This window comes from Medicago sativa, chromosome 2 (genome assembly GCF_051527215.1).
Source record: "Medicago sativa cultivar Bolivia chromosome 2, Bolivia_mono, whole genome shotgun sequence".
In the NCBI taxonomy this organism is placed as follows: domain Eukaryota; kingdom Viridiplantae; phylum Streptophyta; class Magnoliopsida; order Fabales; family Fabaceae; genus Medicago; species Medicago sativa.
The window spans coordinates 74,129,778-74,154,576 of NC_140750.1; the positions used below are offsets into that span (position 1 = coordinate 74,129,778).

At 31.7% G+C, this 24,799-nt stretch overlaps 4 protein-coding genes across 8 annotated transcripts; 2 read left to right on the forward strand and 2 right to left on the reverse strand.

Annotated features, from left to right (window-relative positions):
- Positions 1 to 872: 872 nt before the first annotated feature.
- On the reverse strand, positions 873 to 3,218 carry LOC146950630 (rac-like GTP-binding protein RAC2). The gene is made up of 7 exons (XM_085746572.1): positions 2,540 to 3,218; positions 2,359 to 2,446; positions 1,958 to 2,067; positions 1,805 to 1,868; positions 1,627 to 1,691; positions 1,329 to 1,394; positions 873 to 1,173 (listed from the first exon to the last, which is right to left on the reverse strand). Exons 1-7 carry the CDS (start codon positions 2,636 to 2,638, stop codon positions 1,075 to 1,077), a joined length of 591 nt encoding a protein of 196 aa, XP_085602698.1. The 5' UTR covers positions 2,639 to 3,218; the 3' UTR covers positions 873 to 1,074.
- Positions 3,219 to 6,463: 3,245 nt separating this feature from the next.
- LOC146950631 (Pentatricopeptide repeat (PPR) superfamily protein) lies at positions 6,464 to 10,443 on the forward strand. Of its 4 annotated transcripts, XM_085746575.1 has the most exons (4): positions 6,464 to 6,575; positions 7,491 to 7,723; positions 7,852 to 7,965; positions 8,928 to 10,443. In XM_085746575.1, the coding sequence occupies exons 3-4, from the start codon at positions 7,933 to 7,935 to the stop codon at positions 10,014 to 10,016; spliced, it is 1,122 nt and encodes a 373-aa protein (XP_085602701.1). In that variant the 5' UTR covers positions 6,464 to 6,575; positions 7,491 to 7,723; positions 7,852 to 7,932; the 3' UTR covers positions 10,017 to 10,443. The 4 variants fall into 4 exon arrangements, with proteins under 4 accessions (XP_085602701.1, XP_085602700.1, XP_085602702.1 ...); XM_085746574.1 differs by having other exon boundaries at positions 7,491 to 7,965; XM_085746576.1 differs by lacking the exon at positions 7,852 to 7,965 and having other exon boundaries at positions 7,491 to 7,851.
- LOC146950632 (KDEL-tailed cysteine endopeptidase CEP2-like) lies at positions 10,327 to 12,168 on the reverse strand. Its single transcript, XM_085746578.1, has 2 exons — positions 11,600 to 12,168; positions 10,327 to 11,214 (listed from the first exon to the last, which is right to left on the reverse strand). Exons 1-2 carry the CDS (start codon positions 12,021 to 12,023, stop codon positions 10,622 to 10,624), a joined length of 1,017 nt encoding a protein of 338 aa, XP_085602704.1. The 5' UTR covers positions 12,024 to 12,168; the 3' UTR covers positions 10,327 to 10,621.
- Positions 12,169 to 17,236: 5,068 nt separating this feature from the next.
- Positions 17,237 to 21,214, forward strand: LOC146950633 (basic leucine zipper 34-like). Of its 2 annotated transcripts, XM_085746563.1 has the most exons (6): positions 17,237 to 18,083; positions 18,482 to 18,572; positions 18,737 to 18,863; positions 19,920 to 20,077; positions 20,773 to 20,886; positions 20,995 to 21,214. In XM_085746563.1, the coding sequence occupies exons 1-5, from the start codon at positions 17,470 to 17,472 to the stop codon at positions 20,839 to 20,841; spliced, it is 1,059 nt and encodes a 352-aa protein (XP_085602689.1). In that variant the 5' UTR covers positions 17,237 to 17,469; the 3' UTR covers positions 20,842 to 20,886; positions 20,995 to 21,214. The 2 variants fall into 2 exon arrangements, with proteins under 2 accessions (XP_085602689.1, XP_085602688.1); XM_085746562.1 differs by having other exon boundaries at positions 20,773 to 21,214.
- Positions 21,215 to 24,799: the final 3,585 nt, after the last annotated feature.

Below are 24,799 nucleotides of genomic sequence, written 5' to 3' on the forward strand. Positions count from 1 at the left end.
TCGATGCGTGTTATTAGAGTTTTACAATATTTATTAAATACAAACAATAGTGTTTAGTTCTGCTGAGACATACTCATCTATACTTGTTTAATTTCTTTAGAGGCAAGACAAACAAATATAACTTTGAGGTTAAGTTTCCTTAAAGAACAATGAGATTGGAGTATGATTTTTGTTCTGCATCTTGATGTAATTGTTGCTGTTTATGTGGGTTAAAAGTTAATTAAATATTCTAGCTTCTTAACCTTTCATCCTCTGGTAAAAGCAAATGACAAAAAAACTTAAAGCTTTTTACAGCTTGTGAAAAGGATACGAAATCATGATTAACCACAAGAACAATATTAGGAATATTAACCATACTGATAATTTATTTATATTTCAATTCATAGAAAAGGATGAAATGGAGTGAAATGCAATGAAAAGAGACGATATTACATATCTTTGTTTGAAAAAATTTAAGAGTGAAAACTCAATTTGATCTTTCACATTTTTTCACGGTCCAATTTCGTTCTTGACAAAATTAAAATTAGTCCACGGCAATTTATACGGAGTACAAATTAGTTGGTGACTCATTATTATAATATAGTGACAAAATTAGACCGTGAGAAAATTGTGAAGGACCAAATTGAGTCTTCACTCGATCATTAAAGTTAAAATATATGAAATAGACATGTTTATTTTATCCCACTTGTCATTATTATAATAGTCGTCGACCAATATTAGATTGGTATGAGTAAATCGGACTTGAATCCCTTAAACAAGGTTTTGACTACAAGGTTTGTTAAGGAAAAAAACGTGGTTGGAAGGAAAGACTTCGCGGAAGGTGACCAACCAAATTCTCCTGCTTGTATTGACGATCGATAAAAACAAACATCTTGTGCAATATTAATTCTATTATTTCTTATCACAAAATTTATCCATGGATATCCAGTTACATATAACTAGGAACATCATTTGAATCCATCAACAAAAAAATACAAGAAAACTGAAAGAAAGTAGAGCTTGGAATACATTTGTTCAAAAGGCTGAACCATGAAATCAAATGTCACAGCATCAAACACCAAACATGAATACCGATTAAAGGAAAATACATGATCTGTTCTTCTTTCTTTTTTTCTTTTGCTTAGGAGGCTGCAAAACAACCTTGATTGCAGCATCAAACACAGCCTTCACATTCTGAAATATTGCAATAAACACATAACATTAGTACAAAGCTAATAGTGTGGTCAATATTAGTAGATCTTTAATTGTAACATGTTCTACCAATAATTTCTGATTATGTTAAAATAACCATGAGTATATAACTATATATGCATTAAAAAAAACAGAACCTGCTGAGTCTTTGAGCTGCATTCTAAGTACACTGCTGCACCAATTGCCCTCTTCAGCTCTTCACCCTGCCCATAAATTTTACATTATTTGTGTACTCTAAAAAACCTATAAAAACCTTGATAGCGTGTTAACGCAATCAAGCAATTGAGAGATCTCAGTCGTTGGATGAAAATCAGACGACTCGTATGCCAACTTAAATACTATTTGGAATACGAGTCGTCTAGCCATCATTAGCGGCTGAAATCTGCAACTGTGTGACTGCATAGAATCCAATTCCTACAAATTTGTATGACTTACCTGGGCAGTAGTTATAGCTGTAGCTCCTGGATGATCAATCAAATACTGCCTATCTTCCCTCAAATCTGCAAGTCAATAATATAAAAGTTCCAATTAATTATTAAATTACTACCAAGGCTAAACTTTTATCGTAAGTAACATTAAATTCCCAATTAAGTTATATATGTTTAGCTCCTACCAAGTTTGGTTCCCACAAGTACAATTGGCACAGTTGGAGCATAATGTCTCAGTTCAGGAATCCACTGCATAAAATTAGCTAGTGTTAGATTCAATTGAATAAAACTATACCATATAAAAATTCACAAGTGAATAAATGTGACTTCACAATAACCTTTTTAGAGATATTCTCATAACTGGCTCTGCTGAGTAGTGAAAAGGCCAACAAGAACACATCTGCTCCTCTATAGCTCAAAGGCCTAAGCCTGTTATAATCCTCTTGTCCTGAATTTTTATGAAAAAATTAGTAAATCTTGGATCAATAATAACTATTAATTACACACAGAGAGGCTTAACATTTTTTCTTTCGAACAAGTCAAAATGAAATATATTAACACAAAAACAACATTCTATCTGGCACAAGACGTCTCAGAGTAGATGCTTAATTGTTGATACACAACATTGATATATGTCTAATATGATATACCGTTAAATGTCTTTGCTACTTAATAATTGAACACAACAAATTATAAATCGTAAAACGGAGATTCGTTACCACCTAAAGAAAATTCTTACCAGCAGTGTCCCATAATCCAAGATTAACTGTGCTGCCATCAACCACAACATTTGCACTGAAGTTATCAAAAACTGTAGGCACATAATCCTTCAAAAAAAACAAGAACAAGAAAATTTGTTATCAACCAAACATAAACTAAATTTGTTAAAACAAAAAAAACATCATGTGTTGTTATCATACCGTAGGGAATGTATTGCTTGTGTAAGAGATAAGCATACAAGTCTTTCCAACAGCACCATCTCCAACAGTAACACATTTGATGAATCTTGCTGTACTCATTTTCTGTTTCACACCTCCTGTGTTTCTTTCAAAGCAAAGCTTTCTCTACCGTTTTGTTGTTTTCATCACTGCATGCTTCTATTATATTTCCTTCACTAGAAAATATTTGAACTAAAAGTAGAACAATGAAAAGAAGAAAGTGTAGTCTTAAGAAAGAAAAGGGTGTAAATTTGAATTTTGAATTGAAAAGGAGGGGAAGTGAAGCATTTAATAAGGCAAGTCCTATGGCACCAACTTTAGTGTGACTCTTTTTAACTTGAACATTATTGCATTTAGCTTTCTGTTTCTTTAAGGGGAAGGACAGAGTTTTTAGATCAGCAAAAAAGGACTTGTTTGGTGTTGTAGTAGTGGTGTTAGTTGGTTAAGTATTGTACAAGGGAGATAGTGAATAATTATTAGTACTTAGAAGAATATCAACATTGTTTGATTAATGGCTACACAACAAAATGAGAGTTAATTACTGATGGAGAAAAATATAAGTTGATTGTAAAAATTGAAGGTTTTGGAGTTTGGATAGTACCAAGTTGGTACAAGTGTCATACAGCTAACCAAACACTAAATATTGGAGCAATTGAGAAGTGGGTGGATGGATTAGAAATTACTATGTTCAAGGAAAAATATTGATTTCCATGTCACCATATCACTGCCCAAATGATAAATTTTTGTTCAAGTCCTTAGTGGATCTAATTTATTGACAGATTAGAGTTATGACCCATCAATGTGTTTTGATTTTTTTTTATAGAAAAAATTTAGGTGAGTTGCATTTAAAAATCCTTGAGTGTCAATAAAAGTCTCTAAACTCATAAAATTGATAGAGATAAGCATATGATATCTACTAACAAACTCTTCACATAGTCAACAAGATTCAAACTAAAGTCTTGGTAAAATTTGAATTGAATCTTCACTAATTGGACTAACTTACCATTGTGTTTTCATTTCTTTGGTAAAGCAAACTTTTTTGGCATATAATAATAATAATTTTACTTTGGATTATCATTATTGGTACGAAACTTTAACAATATAGGATGTGTTCATCTCTTCAAACCGATTGTTTTCATACTCAAGAGCCATGAATCAAACATCTAACCTACTACTTGAACCAAAACTCTCCCCTTCTAACAGAAATCAAATATCTCCTTTCAAGTCTCTTACCACTTGAATCAATTCATTATTTATCATTAATAATAATAATAATAATAATACTTTATATGCATTAATAATCAATAATATATGACAGTACATTATTATTGAGTACCAACTGTAATTTCACCAATTTGTAAGCAACTAGGATTATTTTTCATTAGTTTTTATTTTAAAGAAGAAAAAAAACTTGAATTCTTGATTACGGTTCACATGGAGATGGAAGAAACAAACCAATCCAATCACCATCAACTAAAAGCTATGTCTATATAATACATGAGAGCAATTATAAATTTCATTAATACACCCAAACACAATTAGTATATTACTTCTCCCACCGTTTTTTTAGTTTTGTTAATTTAGTTGCCTTAAGCTAGGCAACAGCACCAATAAGCATAGCTTTATAATCATGATTTAGTATGAAAAAGTCTAGTTCAACCCTGTTTTGCAAGCTAACTATGATTCTTTTGAATGGATCTCATGATATATAGAGTACAAGCTAAGCTCATATCTTCTTAACTTTTTTAATAAAGAGCAGATAATGTCCCAACTGAAAATTAATATCTGTAAAGCAATATTGAATTATTTCCTTTTCGGTGCACAACAATATGAAGTTATTTCCATCAACAACAAAAAAAACAATATGGAGTTATTATTAGTCATGACATTTTATTTTATTCCAATACAATATAATACACACAAAAAATTAAGTTCTAACTTTTTGGTGTTACCCAGGAAAAATAGGCCCTATTAATTTGGAGTTCGATCGGGAGGCAAGTAAAGTCTGATAAAAAATTATTTCATCCAAAAATCAAACTTATGTTCTCTCGAACAATTCGTCTTTTGGTGGAAATTATTAACCATTTAAATCCAATCACATTTTATTTTCTTTTTAAGAGCAAAGATAGGCCTTTTGCTTTTCTCTTTATCAAAAACAAGAAAAGATAGACATTTCTTACGCAAAACTCAAACTTTCATTTCATGTTTGAATATGGAGACTGCAAAAAGCCATATGAAAAAATTTGTCAGTTAATGAAAGTGCAGAAAATAAGTACAAGTATAAAAAATGATATATTTTTAAGTAGAAGCCATTTTATTCATCAACAAACATCAATCAGTGCATCACCGTTATAGAATATTCAGTGTGTTGGTTTGATGACAAATATTTTCTTTGTGATGGATTTTTTAGAGACTAGCATTCAAAGACTTGGCACGGGAGTATATTTCTTTGTGATGGTTTGAAGAAAATGACTATGAAAAGACTTGGCTATTTCTTTGTGAGGGTTTTTTAGAGACTAGCATTCAAAATTTGAAGGTCTTGTTAACGAATTATCAGCGAGTTCACTTGCCTCCAAGCAAAAAAAACACTTTATAATTGTGGTGATTTTGAAGAATTTGCTTGCGAAGAAAAATAGTTACACCAAATTCAGAAACATCCACTATATTATCATTAGTTGCATCCACAACCGTCTTGGAATCAAGTAATATCACACATCCAACTTCCCAATCATGCAGCCACTACAATGCTGAAGAAGTCTCATAGCTTCTCCTTCATAGATTCCAATGAGCTAGAAGTCCAAGATGTGAGCTGTGTTAAATGTATATTTGGTTTATGGGTGAAAAAAAATTGATTTTGAGTTAATAGATTCTGTAAAATGATTTTGACTAAAACGAACGGTGTGTTCGTGTAAAAATGAATTGAACTATAAATTTATGTGTAAAAATCAAGTATGGATTTAAAAACTATTAATCCTATCTTCAAGTAGAATTAATATGGAGGTAAAATCAATTATATTTGAAAACAACAAAACATGTTTGAATCAATTATACACCAGAATCAATTTGGAACCAATGAATTACCATTAGAGAGAAATAATTTTTTGTACATGTGAGACACAAAGTCTAAAGAAACACTTCAATCTTAAATGAGACCCATAATTTTTTTCATTAAGCTAATCACTATTGCAATATACTCTAGGATGTAGTAGTATTAGTTATTATTGGTGTCACTCATTTAGAAATTTTGTTAGACGCGTTGGATTGTAGTGATTGAGTTTTTATTAGATATTGCTATTAAAAATTTATAAATAAATGATGTGTATATGTGAGATCCAATTAAAGTTTAAACACTCAAAAATGAATGTCTTCATTACATGATGGAATTCTAACTCATTAGTATAAACTTAGGGTTCCAATGATTGTTACTAAAGAAGTCTTTTTTAGTCATGTTGCTTTACAAGTGCTAGTAAAGCAAGCCCTAAAAGTCATTATCATTATTGCTCTTTTTTGTCGAGCTTGTGGTAACGTAAATTTGTGATCTAAGTATATATCCTTTTGTCATTATTATAAGCAAAAATCAACATTTTAGATTCATTCATTAAATAATATATGCGACATATAATAAAGACCACATGCATCATAGATTGAAGATCGAATGAACGTAAAATGTAGATTTTTATTTAGAGTAATGATATTTGAACAATCATGTGAGACAACTTATGTGACAACTTTTTTTATTGGTCAAAATCAATAGAGAGAAAAAGGAAGAGAGAAAACAAGAGTATAATGTGAGTATGAAAAAGAAAATTGTTGTATAGTGGTTATACAAATATCATTTCTCTTGTACTTGTAATAATTGGGACTAACGGAGTGTGTATTATATTAAGAAATTGGAAGTCATTTGACATGTGTAAAAAAAAAAAAATTTATTGCCTTTTTTCCCTACGAGTGCTCCCTTCTTCTATCTCGCGACCAAACACAGTTCTCTCTCCTCTTCTCAGTTCTCACTCACTCTAAGGTAAGCCAATTGATTCTCCAATTGCTTGTTTTAGGGTTTCAGAATTGGTAATTTGAAATGGAATTTTTGCATGATTGGAATTGGAACTTTGTTCTGAACAAGTTGTTTGTTAGTTAGAATTGGAATTGGAATGTTTGGAATTTTGTTTTGAATTCGATATAGGGAAGGTCTCTGTAACTCTGTTGCTAGATTTTCTAGAATTTTGTTATGCTTGTTTGTTTTAAAATGATTAAATACTTTGATCATGAGACATCATTCATTCATGACAATTTGTTTTTCGTTTTCTTTTCTAGCTGGGTTACTTATTTAATATTATGTTTTTTTTGTCCAGTGAATAGGCTTTTCTAGACTAAATGGTGTAATTATGATTCATGACCTTTTGCACAGACACTTCTAAGTGAAGGCGTGTCCCGGTGTCCGACACTTGTAGTGTTGTGATTATATTGAATTATGTCATTTTCTCAAAATTTTATCCGTGCCCGTGGTCTGGCTAAAATTTCACAGACCATTTTTTCTTTTCTAACTTCAAAAAATGGAGTTCATCTTTGCTCCATTTGCCTTTGCTCAATTTATTCCATTTACCTTCATGGATGTGTGACACGTGTTAAAAGAATATCCAACGGTTGAAATTAAAAAGGGAAAGATAAACAAACACACAGGTGATTGCTTTTAAAAACACAATCTATGTATCTTTTTCCAGAATTGTTGCCTCTCTGTATCTTTTTCCAGAACTGATGCCTATTTCAAAATAGAAGAAGCTTTAAAGTTGAACTAATGATATTCTTACCCAACAATTATAATTAAAAAAATCTAAAACAAAACTTATGTATTCTGTGGTAAATGAACTGATGATATTCATTCTAACGTGTTTTAATTCCATTGCATTGTCCATGCGCAACCAATAAATAAATTCAGCGGTTAGTTGTAACGACACGGGGGAGATAATTCACGCAAACTCAACCTGTTTCACAATCACACGAAAACGTCGTCGTTGTGATGTGGCCACGATGGGATGATTTGTAACGGCGGCTACGATTGGTTGATTCGTGACGGTGGCAGTGATGGGCTGATTCATGACAATAATGACGACAGCGGTACGAAGAGATGGCGGTGATTACCAGTGGGCGGCGGCAAGAGGCTGATTACAGGTGGTGAGGGGAAGGGATGTGAAGGAGAAAGTGAACAGTAGACTATGGATTTTGTTTTATTACCTATCTTTCCCTTTTTAATTTCAACCATTGGATATTCTTTTAACACGTGCCACACATCCATGAAGGTAAATGGAGTAAATTGAGCAAAGACAAATGGAGCAAAGATGGACTCCAAAAAATGAAACTTTTATTGGTTTTGTTGTTATATGCATATCACAAATATTGTACTTTTGAATCAGGTCAAAATCCTTCTTCATAGTTCATATTAGTTGTAGCTTTTGAAACTTTACTAATGGAACTGATAAACAAGGAATGCTAGAATTGATTCTATTTGAAGCTATATATGATTTTTAGCTTTAGAGTCTAGACATGGTTGATATACTCAAATTTATCGTCCAAATGTAAAATCAATTCATTTTGTCACCCTTTTAATTATAAGTGTGCTGCATCGTTTTCTATATGTTTGATGTTTTTAAAGATACTCACATTATTATTATTTTTCTTTCCATAAATTAGAAAAACAGATTCTGAAGGTGGTGATTATTGTTGAAATGGTTCTCAATTCTCATTGTTCTTTTTGAATAGCTTTGTCATTTCCATTTACTGTATCTGTAATCATGTTCTAGAATGTATATTAGTTTCATTGTTGTCAAGGCTCTGGCTTAAGTTTTTTTATGTGATATAAGGAAAGCATGCAAAACATGTTGAGCTATAAATTTTAACATTGTAGCTTCGATTACATGTATGTATCTAACTTTATCATTGATTGCTTTGTATAGTTACATGTGGATAATTCATGCAAGTTTACCATAATATTGGAACTTACTTATATGTTTATTGTTCATCATGACATTCTGTGTTTGCTAGTGTGTTAATTCAATATGGATGCTATACATTGCTATGCAGCTATCATGGCTTCTTGGTGATGATGTGCTGTAGGGCATGTGGCATTTTTATGATTTCATCGTCATAATTTTTTCTTAAAAAATTAAGTGCTTGGCAGTTGGCAATGTCTAGTTGGTAGTTTCTAGTGAAAGTAGCATATCTGCTTAGGCAAAGATGCCACTTTGTATAATATTCATGAAAAAGGACATTTTGTCATTGCTTGGTCACATCTTTCCATTTTTTCTTGTATGATTGTGACATAAATCCCCGTCCCTTTTGCTCCTATTGAACCAACATATATTTTTCCGTGCCACAGGTGTCATTTTTCACATGTCACAAGATGTTTCAGTACTCTATTAGTGGATCTAGACAGGCGATTGGAGCAACAATGCGCTGTAGATCTGTTCTTCATTTCTTTTCTATTCCGAACCAATATCCTTCGGTTCGTTCAATGTCTTCTTCACCACAAAATGTTGAACAGGCTGTTAGAGCTGAAGCAGAATCAAAAAACTATATTAAAATTCCTGATCTCATTACTAAGGAGTTGTCCCGATCCCAAAATTCAAACCCTTTCTCTTTTTTATCCTCTTTTCCGCAGAATTTACAAGTACAAATTGTTGATGAAATGTTGCAATCTTTTATACCTCTCAGACCACGCTATAAGCCCAAACTAGCCTATTCCTACCTTCTTTGCTACACCCTGCAAAGTTCTCATCCCCTCCCTCTTGCACTTGCTGTCCTACAAAGAACTCTACGTTCTGGTTGCTTACCAGTTCCTCAGACTCATGTTCTCCTCTCATCTGCTTGGTTGGACCGGCGATGTCTGTCACATTCGGTAGCTAATATTTTACTTGATATGCAATCAATTGGATATCATCCTGACTGTGGTACTTGTAATTATCTACTATCATCTCTTTGTGCTGTCGATCAATTTGTCGAGGCTATTAATGTCCTGAAGGGTATGGGTGGAGCAGGATGCATTCCTGATTCAAATAGTTATGGCATTGTAATTGGTGCAATGTGCAGAGTCAAAAGGACTTCTGACGCCCAAGATTTAATGAAGCAAATGGTGGCGAAATACGGGTTGACCCCAGATCATGGAACAATGGTGAAAATTTTGTCAGCATTACGGGCAAACAAAGAGATATGGAAAGCTGTTGAGATGATTGAGTTCCTTGAGAAAGAGGGAAACTCTGTCGGATTTGAGAGTTATGAGTTGGTGATTGAAGGTTGCTTGGAGAGACGCGAGTATGTTTTGGCTGGAAAGGTTGCTATGGGGATGACAGAAAGAGGTTTTATTCCATATATCAAAGTGAGGCAGAAGATAATTGAAGGGTTGGCCAGCATTGATGAGTGGAAGATAGCTTGTGCTGTGAGACAAAGATTCGCAACACTTAAATCTTAGCTGTTAACTTATTTGCAGCGAGCCAAGTACAGTTCTTAACGCTGAAAAGGTGACTATTACAAAGACTGTACCTTCTGCATTATGGTGGCATTTTTGTTTTCTCGATGGCAATGCTGAGACAGGATTGCAGCTCTAGGATCTCGGAGTTGCAAATCATTTGGAATTATGCTCTCTGAAGTTAAAGCATGGAAAAGGAGTGAGCATATACCTGAACTGGGTTGTATTTGCATTGTAGAATTGAATTTCCTTCTTAGCCCGACTTTGATGGTTGTATTATATTAAAAAAAAAAAAAAATGGATTTATAGTGTATTTTTGACACAGGAAAATGAAGTAATTTCATGTGTATTGGTTAAACACCCTCCACAAAAGGAAACAATATAAGAATATCAATTGCACATATTATAAGATGGTGGGAAATTTCATGTACTTTATGCTTTTGTGCTCCATAAAAATATTTTTAGTCTACCTATCTGCATATTATTACATTCAATCAAATAGTTGCCGTCTCTTCCTAAAACCTTTTGTGATTGGTGTAAACAATCTTTCTTGAGCTAATTTCTTTTATTTTTATAACCACAACAGGTCAATTATCCTAGCATGCTGCTTAATGCTTGACAGGGTATGTAGCATCCACGGCAATGCCACAAGTCCCGTCTTTATCCTTAGTATCACGTTTCATCCTGATATAACCCGATTCACCCCAGTCATTTGCCCATGAATTCTTCACAATCCAATACTTTTCACCATTTTCTTCTCCATACCCAACTATAGTCATGCCATGGTTGAGGTCCTTTCCACAACTTCCAGAGAAGACACCTTTTGAATAAAATTGTAATGCATAACCTCCAGCATCAGTTGCAATGGAGACAGGCTGATGAGCAACTGCAGCTTTTAGCATTTTCTCATTGCGAGCAGGTACACTTTCGTAGCCGCTTATAGTTACAGCATTGTTTTTAGCTTTGGCCTTGTTACACTTACCGTCTCTTCCTGTATAAGGATATTCTTTAGCAGTGGCTAACCCTCCGTGTTTTTTGATGTAGTTGAATGCTATGTACATGTCGCCACCTTTGCAGCCTTCGTTCCCACTTTTAGTATCGCAATCTATCAACTGTTGTTCTGATAGAGAAACTAAATTTCCTGTTTTGATCTTGTTGATGCCTTCTACAGCTGCCACCGCTGAGAATGCCCAACAACTTCCTGCATCAAGTTTGACATCACCATATCAGCCCAAAACATAAATTTCAAAAATGTTTAAGCATGCTCTTTAGCTCGCTACTTAGCAATAGATAAACTTCAGAATACTTCAAATACATTTACTTGTTAGGTAGTAATTCCTCAAGGTAAAAGACTGTTTTCTTTATAGATATAACTATAAGACTAATTTATCCTGTCATGTTCATATCACAAACACTTCAGATAAAGTTCGTATAGACTTATCGTTTAGTTGTGCATGGAACTACTAGATTTGTGTATATATCATAGCATACTAGTAGCTAAACTGTAATATCTGAGAAAATGAATAAACTTTTTTTGAGGCAAAAAAAAAAAAAAAAATTAATAAACTTGATTTGCAATAAACTACCACAATGGCCTTGATCTTTGACGTGTGTAACTGCACCATTCTTTCTCCAATCTATGCTTTTCGGTAGTTCTCCATGTTTATGATAACTGAATTCTGTTTGTGCACGAAACCGAGGCAGAAAACCTAGATAGGTGCTTTTGAACTCTTCATTAGTAAGATCTGCAAACCTGTTGTCTTTGAGCTTGTAAGAATAGTTTTGAGAGTTGTAGAACTCTATATACTGAACATTTGATTGGTAGATGTCGAAACGAACTTCCCATTCTTCTCTGTCTCTGTAATGTCGTCCGTATCGTTTCAGCCATGTTTCATACCTCTTCTTCATGATTGCAGGATTAGTTGAATTCTTTGTGTGCATTTCGGGACATGCACTTGCAGTTATCCATAGATTGAGTATAACAATGCTTAATGTTATAGTTGTCTTCATGGTTAGTCTTAGAGCATATATGGTGAATGATAGAATTAGCACAAAATTGATATTTATTTATTATCAAGAACAACATATATTAGTTCTTAATGTCTTGTTTATTTGTGCATTGCAATGCATGCTCATTTCTGTTTAGATATCATATACGTTTCATTTGCATATTTATCAATTTTATTTCCATGTCTTTGGTGCTTGCGAGTTTTAGCAAGACAAGAATTGTGTATCTCATTTTCTGTATGACCATAATGAAGACGTACAGGTCTTGTTAGGCATATTCCACAATTTAGGCTGTTTCAATTGGTGTGAATAGTTTATTCTTGCGTTGGCTTATTGAATGGATTCCAATTTACATGTAGACTCCTAATTATTTGTTATATAGTCTAGGCTGATATTGTTTTGCACTGTCTAAAGCTAACTCACAAGAATCTCATTGTTTTTGTTTCTATGCAATATTATTTATTAAATTTAGTTAATCTCAAGTTTTTAACCAGTGGTTGAAGTCGAATGATTATTGCCTTAAAGTTGAACCGATCGGCACCTTAGTTCAATTTTTGACTAAATTTTACTTATCTTCCAATCGTAGATAAAAAATTCTCGTAAGTTTTTGGTTTGGTTGTTGGTATCATGGTATCAAACCTTTATATAATTTCAAAATATAATTTTCTATAGAAAAATAGATTTAAAGAGTCTTTGGCAGAAATCTTGGCATGCGATTGGTACAGGATTACACAAAATTTCTTTGGTAGAAAAACTATTGTATTTTGAATGTACAAAATGGAATGGAGCTAAGCTAACAAAGTTTGCAATGTGGTCTTCATGATTGTGGAATATGATTGATTGACCAACCAACTGAAGTTTTATGATTGTTTCTAAAAATATGTAAGGGGAAAGACAAAAAAATGTATACAGCCATTACAGAAGAGGAAAAATATTGTCTATAGGAATTTGTTGTCTATTTTTATTCGTAATGATTAATCATATTGATTAAAAGATAATACAATTAAGTGAATAGAAAATTAAAGGGTATGGATTATGAAAATTAATTTTCCACTTGTTTAATTGCTCGCATTGGTGATAGGTTATGGACATAGATTCCTCTCTATTGCAGTCTCGCTGATATTTTTTTATGGTTACTCTTTTGTTACCTCATAAATTTGCAAATTATTTGGAAAATAACTCCTGAACTTTTTTGTGTTTATAAAGGCTTAAAGAGATAACTCTTGAACGTTATTTTTTAGGATAAAGAGTAAATATGGGGCTAAAAGAGCACCCATCACATTTTTTAGCCATCGTTAGGGGTGTTCGCGGGTTTGGGCGATCCGTTTAACCCAATCATCCAACTCAACCCTCATTTCACCCAAATATGTTCAAATTCGGATGCAACATCATTCGAACCCATAAAACCGCAAACCCAACCCTTTAAAAAAATGTTAAATTTTTTCTTTTTTATAATATATTTTAAGACTTTTATTAATCTTGAAGTGTTTCAAATAGAGGTGGCAAAATAGATGGATTGAATGGATATAGATTTAGATCCTAATGGATAGATCAAAACAATCCATTAATTATTCTAACCCGATCCTAATGATATTGAAACTTTCAAGTAAATTCAAGTATTGACATATTTAATATTAAATTTAGTCTAAATGTTACGATTTTCATGAACTAGAATATCATTTAATTTTACCCAAAAAAGAATACCATTTAATTAAACATGTATTTTTTGGATTTTTTTTTAAGGCTTAATTGCACTTTTCCCCCCTATCTTTTGCTAATTGTGCGATTTTGCACCCCCTCTTTTATTTTGAGCGATTTTGCACCCCATCTTTTGCCAATTGTGTTTTGTTCAAAATCATCATTAAAAGAGGGGGAAAGGGGGCAAAAGATGGGGGTGCAAAATCGCACAATTTGCAAAAAAAATAGAGGGCAAAAGTGCAATTAAACACAAGAAGGTCCATCTAACTAGAAAGGGGGCAAAAAGATAAGGTGCAAAATCGCTAAAAAAAAAAAGAGGGGATGCAAAATCGCACAATTAGCAAAAGATAGGGGAGAAAGTGCAATTAAGCCTTTTTTAAAACATAATTTATAGTTAATCCAATCTAAACCAAACCACACTCATTATTAGGTTGGGTCGGTTCAAATTGAACATTAAAAATATAGATTTTTTTTACCCAACTCAAACCAATCAAATTCGATCAGACCTATAATGAGTTCGTCCTCGTGAGCTTAGCTCAGTTGGTAAGGATAATGCATAACATATGCAAGATCGGGGTTCAAACCCCGACCACAAAAAAAAAAAAATATATCTATAATGAGTTCAGCCTAAACCAACCCAACATGGCCGTTAACACCCATAACCATTGCATCCGGTTGGTATTTTGTGATGTAGTTTAAGTTGATTTAAACGTGATCATATGATTTTAATCTAATAGTAGCCATAGTAGCGATTGTTTGTTTTGTTGCTAAGCTAATATAGGAAAGTTAAATCCAAAGGTTACTTACCTAAATATAAAATAAATAAATAAATAAATAATGGTATTTCCTCCATTTTATTGGTCAAAAAACAATAGATAAAGAAAGAAGAATATTGATAATAAGAAATAATGTGAATATGAATATGACATGTACCAATATGATGCAACCCTATCGATAGTTAATCGCGAAAGTCCTTTAAATATGGATTGGCTCAACAAATGTGAAGGTTTAAAGCGAAATTTAGAGAGTTTTTAAAAACTAAAATAAAAACAGATTTAAAGACCTTTTAAGCATAATTATTTTTAATAATATTAAACAGTATAAAAATAAATATTAAATGTATTTACATGAATCATGATGGTAACCAAAAAAAAACATGAATCATGATTGATTAATTTTGTCTTAAATTATTTAGCAGTAAAAGGATTGAGTGAACTTAGTACTATAAGGCCGAAAAAGATACTTAAATACTAATAAAATTATACTATTACTTGAATTAAAATATAAGTTTGATTCATAAAATAGATGCTTCATTTGCATCCCCTTGATGAGCTGGCCCAGATTTAAATATGTGGTAATTAGGAGAAGATCATATATGCAGGACAATCAACAGTTATTCAGATGCATATATGATCCAATAGTGTTGAAATGAGTTTGGATTTTTGTTCTATTTTCTATTCTCGTGTCCATTTCTATTTAATCGTGAATATGTTGAAGCTAGAAAACCTAGCTTTCGATAGCCACGTTTAGAGGCTACACAACTCTACATACCTATGAACTTAACACTGTGTTTGGTTGAGAAGAAATAAGAAAGAGAGAAAGAGGGGAGAGAGAAGTTGGGGAGAGATAGCCAATCTCTCGTGTTTGGTTGAGAAGAGAGACTAGGAAGAGAGACAATATTAGGTGGGACCCATGCCTTTTGCATTTCTCTCTTCATGTGCGAAGAAATGGCGGGGAGCTACGAATTTTTTCTTCTTTTCCATATTTAACCTTGGTTTTGAACATATGCAGCTACTATTTTATTTATCAATTATGTTTTCAAATTTTTTGTTGGTGTAGCTGGTCGTGAACGGAAGCAAGTCTATAAAGAAGGCAAAACACAACAATATCCCTCTCCCTATTTGATCCCTCTTTTATTATATATATAAATTTAAACTATTGAAATTCACCACTTAGCTTATGAATTGATTTAACTGACCAAAATAAAATATTTTAAATAATTAATTAAGAAAATAAGTTAATTTACATGTAAGAAATTAATTATTTTTATATTACTTTTTTATATTATTTTTATATGAAGTTAAATTCAAATAAAATAAATTTGTATATAAACTTTTTTGTATAAGGATATTTCAGTCATTTCAAAAACTAATCACACTTCTTTCTCCTCTATTTCTCTCATTTCTCTCTTGTACCAAACACTACGTGAAATCTACTCTATTTCTCATCAACTTCTCTCTTTCCACACTCTCTCTCACCTCTTTCTCTCTTCTCATTTTCTTCTCACAACCAAACACAAAGATGCCATTGATTATAATATGAAATTCCATGAATGTGCTCCTAATCATGTGCTATGTCAAACTTTTACCTCCTTATAAAACTAAATTAATTCAAGTTAAATAAGATGATAATAGAAGAAGGTACCAAGAAAGACATATATGCACATCCACATAGAGAGAAAGAAAGCATATACCCTACATGTGAGAATGGTTTGGGGACAAAGCAAAGAAAGCATATAGTGCATGCAAACAATTCACATGGGAGCATAACATGATCTTCACAAGAAGTCCTCACTTTTCCCTCTCTCACAGCTCATACCCCAAATCCCACGAGTCCTCACAATTCTAGTTTTAACTATATCTTAAAACTACTGTACCTATACTTAGCTTTTTAATGAAAAAATGTTTAATGTAACACGTCACACACCATGCATAACCCCTTATAAATATAATAATATCTTATGCACATGGTCTTTGTTCTCCTCTAAGTTAAAGATCACAAAACCATATGATTTCACCAATCACTAACTCCCTTAAGTGGGGTTCTCTTTCCTTTTATCAAGAACGTGGACACTATTCATTTGGAATCAAATCAATTACCTAATTCTGTTTTCATATCTTAATTTTAGAAACTAGACTAGATATATATGCTTCTCATTTTGCTTCCTATAAATAAACTTACAAATATTCTTCACACTCTAATTTGAGATATTTTCTTTAACCACTCTAACTCTACCTAAATTTGTTAACTAGATTTTGACTCTTTTTCTCTACCTAACAACTGAAGTTATAAAAGAATTTTCAAATTAATTAACCTAGGTTAAAATTAGTGTGTTCCAAAGGAACTTTATTATTTATAACAAAATTTGTAATAAGAAAGGATTATCATTATTATAAGGGCATGTCACTAAAGAGAAGGTCACAAGGGCACGTGGTGGCTGATTCCCACTAGCTATTAAATCCACTGGCGACTTTCCAGTTACACCGTTGAGTCCCTCTTCCCAGCTGTTCATAGCTGTCCATTCCTTCTCCATTCCCATGTGACCCTACTGCACACAAGATACCCTTTAACATTTTTTTTTTATAGGATAATAGTATACCCTAAATAAAATTTAGTAAAATTTTTAAAATACTAACATATTGCACATCACAAAAAAGAAAAATAAAAAAAGTAGAGAGAAAAAGTTCATGATTTTGTTTTTTTAATTAACTTGGCTTTCTTCCCTCTAACATTCCCTTGTGTGGTTTCTGGAAATATACATATTTATTAAAGGGTTGTGTTAGAGGCTCATCACTTTCATTTTTCTTCTCTCCCATTCATACATTGTATGTTAATTAATTTCATGCTATATGAAATGTTCATATATATAGATATATAACATTTTGTTATAATTAACAACATCCTTAACAACAACAAATTTGAGGTTTGTGAAAATTCCTGTTTGTTATATAGTTTTGTACATCTCTCTCAAATGGCACAATTACCTCCTAAGATCCCAAACATGTCACCAAGTTGGCCAGATTTTTCCAAACACCAAAAAAATATTATGCCAACATCCATTTCAACCAATAACATTGTCACTACAAACAATTATCAGAATCAGAACCCTTCATGGGTGGATGAGTTCCTCGACTTTTCCTCGGCAAGGCGAGGCGCTCATAGAAGGTCGGTGAGCGATTCAGTCACATTCTTAGAAACACCAATGCTTGATGATTGTCGGGGTAAACACGATGGTAACGACAATGACAACGAGTTCGACAAGTTTGATGATGAACAATTTTTGTCCATGTTCAGTGATGAAATATCTGGTGTCAATAACATGCCACCAACGTTGTCTTCATCGAACCCTTCGAGTCCTTCAGATCAGAATTTTGTCAATGATGATAATGAGAAAGAGAAGAATAAACAAGAGAAGAAGGAAAATGATTTAGGAGAGATGAAGAAAGAGGAAGATGAGAAGCAATTGAAATATGAACCTGATGAGGTAGAAAGCCAATGCAAACAGGAAAATTCACAGCCTCAAAGTAACAACAACAATGCAACTTCTTCAAATGATAGAATTACTGATCCAAAGAGAGTCAAAAGGTAATTATCAAACACTTCTATATACTATAGATAAAAATTAAAACATGTAGGATGAAATTTAAAACAATTTTTTTTTTCTTCTAATTTTCTTGCATAATTCAACTTTTTCTAATAGTATATTTTTATCTATATACATATGCTTAATTTTGCTAATAAACTTGCAAAGCCCACATGACACAATTTTTTAGTACTTCATTATTGTAGATTATTTTTTTAAGCATGATTTTGATATTCTAGTTGAAATTGTTGATTAGTTTTCATGCATTGCTCTTTATAATTGAAATATTGTTGATCTTGGTTTCTTGAACTTTTTATATATTTTTTTCTTTGTTTGTAAATGAAAATAAAACATTTTTTTCCTTTGAGTTTTGCAACTGATTCTGGTTTTTTTGCATTAGAATCTTGGCAAATAGGCAATCAGCACAAAGGTCACGTGTGAGGAAGCTGCAATACATATCAGAGCTTGAGCGTAGTGTAACTTCATTGCAGGTTTGTTACGTAACATAACATGATTTCACTATAATTTTTGTATTATTTATTTGCAGTACTATAATATCTGGAAATTTAATGTATTATGTATATAGTAGAAATGATCAAATAATAATGTTATTGACTTTTTGTTATTCCTTCTACTGTCCAAATATATATTGAAGGCTGAAGTTTCAGTGCTATCTCCAAGAGTTGCATTTTTGGATCATCAACGATTGCTTCTAAATGTTGACAACAGTGCTCTCAAGGAAAGAATTGCAGCCCTTGCACAAGACAAGCTTTTCAAAGATGGTAATTTAATTATTTCTTCAATACTATATTGTTCAATTTAATTATTATTACTAATTAGTGAATTTATATATGAGTGAAAGAATATGTACCCTGTGGTCCTAATGAGACCATGACAAGTCAAGCATGAAATGACAAAATAAAAATGGAGAAAACACACCAATAAGCTATATATAGCACTGTAGTTACTTGAAGTTGGTCAAGTATTCACTAGTGGTAAATTAAATTTAATAAAGAGTGAAACAGGTCCATAGTTATGAGACTGCACACAGAGTTATAATGAATTTAGTGAATGTGTTTTTGTTTGCATGCACGCCTATTTATGTGATCATGTGCCCCCATCACAAAGTAGTTAATATACTTAAAAAGTCTACTAACATTTGAGCTCGGGTAATAGTCATTTTTGTCTTTGAATATGTAACAAATAAGCATAATAGTCCTATGTATCAAAATTTCAAGAGTTTCTAATTGTACATTATGTTAGTCAAAATAGTTTCTTAGGTTAAAATGTCTCGTTAATATTGTAATAATAGTTCTTCAATATACTTATTTATTGTCATATCAATCTCTATATAAAAAGAATTAATATCAATATTGAAGGATTATTGTGCTTACTCGTTAGGGACTAAAATGACTATACTCCATTTGAACGCACACAAACATAAAAATACTATCTTTTAATAATTTTAAAAATATATATTATTTTATTTTATTTCTTTTTTCATCTTTTATTAAGTGTGTGAATGTGTCCAAATAGAATGTACAAATACTTGTGACCAACTAAGTATTTTTCAAATATACTTGTCTAGTGTCCTGCCTCAAAGTAGTTAGCTCCTTTTTACTTATCAGATTTAAAGTTGTTTTGTACTGTTAGTAGTTGTTATTTTTTAAAGTTTAATGTAACATTAGTTATTGTTTTATTAATAATAATTACTGGCCAATCATTGTTTTTCATTAATTATTGAATGTCCTTAATAGTTAATACTATTTAGACACATAGCTAGGGTGAAGCTTCAGATATTGTACTTACTATAATGACATTTATATATTTACATGCAGCTCATCAAGAGGCACTGAAGAGGGAGATAGAAAGATTAAGACAGGTATATCACCATCAGAACCTCAAGAAGATGGAAAATGCTAATGGATCACCCTTACCATCCCCATCACAAAAGCCAATATGTGATTCTCAAACAGAAAGCGAACAACTACTCAATGTATGAACTCAACTCTTCAGAAAACTCATACTAATTAAGTAGCTAGCTAGTTTATATATTATTCTGTTACATATTACTGTGAATCTTTTATTTTATAAAAAAAGACATTGCAGAATTTTTTTTATAAGGAAAATGAGAGATTTTAAGGAAAGGGAAAATAAATGAGGGAAAAAAAGCAGCAAAAGTTTTATTTCCTTATGTAATTGTAACCGTGTGCATAGTCAGTAGGTCACATCTGGATTTTAATTTTCTTTAAATTTAAAATAGCGAACTTAAAACTTGGATTGTTTAATCTTACTCGCACGGTTTAGATATGACTGACAACATACGGTTAGAGGATCATGACCGCATGCAACTCATGTTCTATTGAATCGTTAAATACATTGTACATTTTTTTTAGTGAATTCGTGAAAATGAACAAAATAGATCTTCTTCCGCTGAATTTACAGTCGATTATAGACCGTTCGATTAATCTAACGGTCTACAACCAAATGTGGCATAAAAACAAGTGTAAAATATCCATTTTGAAAAGGAAACTAAATTTAGTTTGAAGAGTCACACGTTATTGGGTGGTGAGGTAGTAGTACTACTACTAGTACAAGTAGGGTTCTTTCTGTTATGAAACAGAGCATGCACGTGATGTGTTTTGCTTTAAAAGAAAGGGACCACTCAAAGTTTGCATGATTGGAATGCAGGGAAACACATGTGCATCAGTGGCATCAAAAGAAAGGGTGGAAGAAACAGTTGTGTCTGCTTTAACATGATGTATATCTCTATATATAAATCTATATAGAAAAAATTGAATGGAGGTATAATAATGTTTGTTGATGATTCTTTCACTTCTTTATTTGTTGTGTTTGATTCTTTTTCTATTATTTTGTTTTTTTATCTTTTTCAATCCATTTGGAAAAACAAAGACAATGGCTTGTGGAATGTGGAGTGTGATGGATATGGATAAAATGAAAGAAAGGTGTGTCAGTTTTGAGGTCTTGGATTTAATTGGTTTGGTTGTAATTTGAAATTATTATGTAATCATTTTTATTTGACTCATTAATTAAAATCTAAATTGTAAATAGTCAGTTTGACTCAAATTGCGCTGTATATATAATGGAGTTTTTAACTGTTTCATGAATGAAATTTTGTATATCATTATCATATTTACTATCATACAGCTTAATTGGGGACAATATAGAAATGTTGGCAAAGGATAAGGTAGTTGGTATTGTAAAACTATGTCATGACAAATTTCAGAAAAAGTCATATAAGATTCAATTGAGTTTATGGTAGAGTAGTTGATTCCTGTCTGTTGATTCAATAATTGGAATATGAGATTGTATAGTCACATAAAGGATAACTTTTTATATATTAAGGATTAATTACACATAAATAAACGGCAAACCAACAACAAGTTGCATCGTTGTAACTTTTTGGATGTATAGCAAAACCAATCCTCGTAATATTGGTAGCAGTTGAATTGAGATCACGAAAGTGTGACTACAACATTTAAACCGCCCAATCTGGATCCAACGCACAACAATGTTTTAACTATGTGAACGTATGAAATTGTGACCGGAGTTAATCCATCAAGATTATAGTGTCTTTTCAATAAGTTTTGTGTCAACCTAAGAAATGTATTTCTAGAAAATAGAGTTGTTATTAGGGTTGCTTATTTTGTTTTGACTTTTCATTTTGATGCTATCTCTGCGGCTGCCCCTATATTTGAGTTTGCGACCCATGTTTTCTGATTAATTCAGAAAGATCCAATATGACTCTTGGTATACAGAAGTTCTTGCCAAAGAATATTGAAGAGATATAATATATACATTGGACAGTACACATATAGTCCATGTAACATGGTAAATGCATATGTCCATAACCCGATAGTAATATTCATAGGAGCTTATAAAATAGTGACAGTAGTATTTAGGTTTAAGTTGTCAATTGGGATTCAAGAAGAAAAGAATAAGGGAAAAAACTAATTGAGTAGCAAAATCTTTGATATCCGTAGTTTTTTTTTTTTGGTGTTCGGGGTTCAAACTCCAGACCTTTGCATATTTTATACATTGTTCTTGGGGATGGGAATAGACTAGGCCGAGATAGGCTTTGCTAGGCCTAAGTCTGGCCTGTCAATTTTTTTTAAGGCCTAAGCCTGACATGCGGCTTGTCATAGGCTTACTTTTTAGGTCTGAGTCTGACTTTCTGAAAGTCTGATACGACCTGCTATCCTGTTTAAAAGCCTATATCATATGAACATCTTTAAATAAGCAATGTGATCTAAGTTTAAATAGACTTGCGACTAATAGACCGATTAGATTAAACTCTTTTTTGATAATCAATATAAGTGTTTACGAAATTTGACAATATAATGTATCATATTTCATCTCTAATTTATAATAGTACATTTATATATGCGAAAAATTAATGTATACTAATAAACTTAAATTACCGAAAAAGTTAATAAATTTATATTTTAATTTAAAGTACAAAATATAATATAATAATAAATAATAATATTCATATTTATTTAAATAGGCCGGCTTAATAGGCCTACGAAGCTTTTTGAATAGCATGTGGTCTGACCTATTAAGTTAAATAGGCTTCTAAAAAAGCATAAGCCTTCTCTATTTAAAAAAAAAAAAAGTCTGGTCTGGCATGGTCTGTCGTAGGCTAGGTCGTAGGGCCCTGTAGGTCTGCATGGCTTATTCTCATCCCTAATTGTTTTTACCAACTGAGTTAAACTCACAAGGACAAGATACCCGTAGTTTGAGTTAAAAAAAAAAACAAGAAAATAAACAACAAGAAAACTGAGAATAAAAATGCATATAAATCATTGAAAATGCAGTAGTATTAAATTCTCATGAGAGATAACTTTGTTATCTATTATGGCCATAGATAGTGTGAGATATTAGTTGTAGTTGCGTATAGAGGGAGGATACCCGATTAAAAAAATGCATAAACATAATTTCTTAAATTTTCAAATAAATGCAGAACGGTAAATTATCAACCTTACATTTATGGGAATAGATTTTGAATCAATGAAACAAACACTTCATTGGTTATGATTTTAAGAAAATCAAAGTTTTTTTTTTTTTTACAAACTCATGATTGTTATAATATACTTACAATATCTATATTTAATTTGTTAATTAATGGTTGATATGATTCATTTTACGCTCTAGAAAATATCAGGTTAATTATATAGAGATTAATTAGAATAGACTGACAGTGTAAAACAACTTTACACCATCAACCAATTAAATGCATCTAATTAGACACATCATCTTAAGTGTTATGGGTGTTAAAAATGGAAAAAAAAAAATCAAATAAAATCTTTGCTAATAATTGTCTTCTACCCATGTTTTTTAATTTGGACATTTGATTTAGCCATTTTTAATCTTCATTATGATTTTGCATTCTTTCACCCTGGCAAACCTTGTCTTCATGTTCTAATTTTGCAGACCTTTGTTCATGTATGATCAGTGAAGTCTTCTGAAGTTGCAAAACTCAACAAGTAACTTTTTGGATTTTAGAACCATCAAGAAATCCTTTAACATAGCACAAATTAAACACATGAATGTCATTGAAGCGGTTATGAAGGTTGAAGATTTCGAGCAATTTATTTTAGTACATTTACTTATGAGGTTGTTTATTTTTCAATGGATTGATATACGTTGATTAAGTTTTGATATGTGGATCATTTGGTTAATGTTATGTTTTTTCAGGGACGGACCCACGTATACCACACTGTGGGCCAAGGCCCTCACTTCTATTTTATTTTTTTCTATTATATATATGTTTCTTCCTTGCCTGAGTACTGGTATTTTACTCTTCAATGACCTATAACTACCATAAGTATAATAATAATAATAATGTATGCAACTATTAAAGTTATCCATTTCTCCTCTTTATATTTTTGTCTTTCTTTAATTTTAAGTTTAGAAAAATATATCATAAATAATACTCTATTTAATCTTTAATATAAGAGATAAATGAGTCAACAAAAGTTGATATATCTCATTCATAATATAAACTAAATATACAAAATTTTGTCAACTCATTTATCTTTTATAAAAAGGATCCAAAGAAGTATTTATGTTTTCATACTAAGTTTAGCTAGTATGATTTGTCAATGTACAATTATTTTGCATATGCATCTAATGATGTGTTCCACATCTATTAATGAATATGACAACTCACGTGTTTTATTTATATACATTAACTCATATGACAACACCTTATTAGATACATGTGTCAAAAATAGTATATTGACAGAATATACTAAAAAAATTCATATTTTATTTTTCGTTTCATTTTTTAAAACATGCTTTATCTAATATTTGTTTATTCATTGATTTAAATACGGCCCCCATCCCTCAAATTTTCTGGGTCCGTCACTGTGTTTTTTGCTTCCTTTTATTCGTCAGTAGCTATTTTTCCATTTTGTGAAAAATTGTTGACAGGAAATAGAAAAAGGTAGGACAAAGTTAGAGAAAGTAAGAGAGACTTAGGTTGATGTTGTAATTTTGTAACCCCCTTGTTCTAGGCTAATAATAAATGTGGGATATGGTATTTATTATCCATATTTTATTTCATTTTTCCTTTTTATAACATTTAAGGTGATGTGTCTAAATGAATAAATATCATTGGTTGATGGTGTAAAATTATTTTACACTGTCAGTCTATTCTAATTAATCTCTAATTTTATATATGCCAAGCTCACAT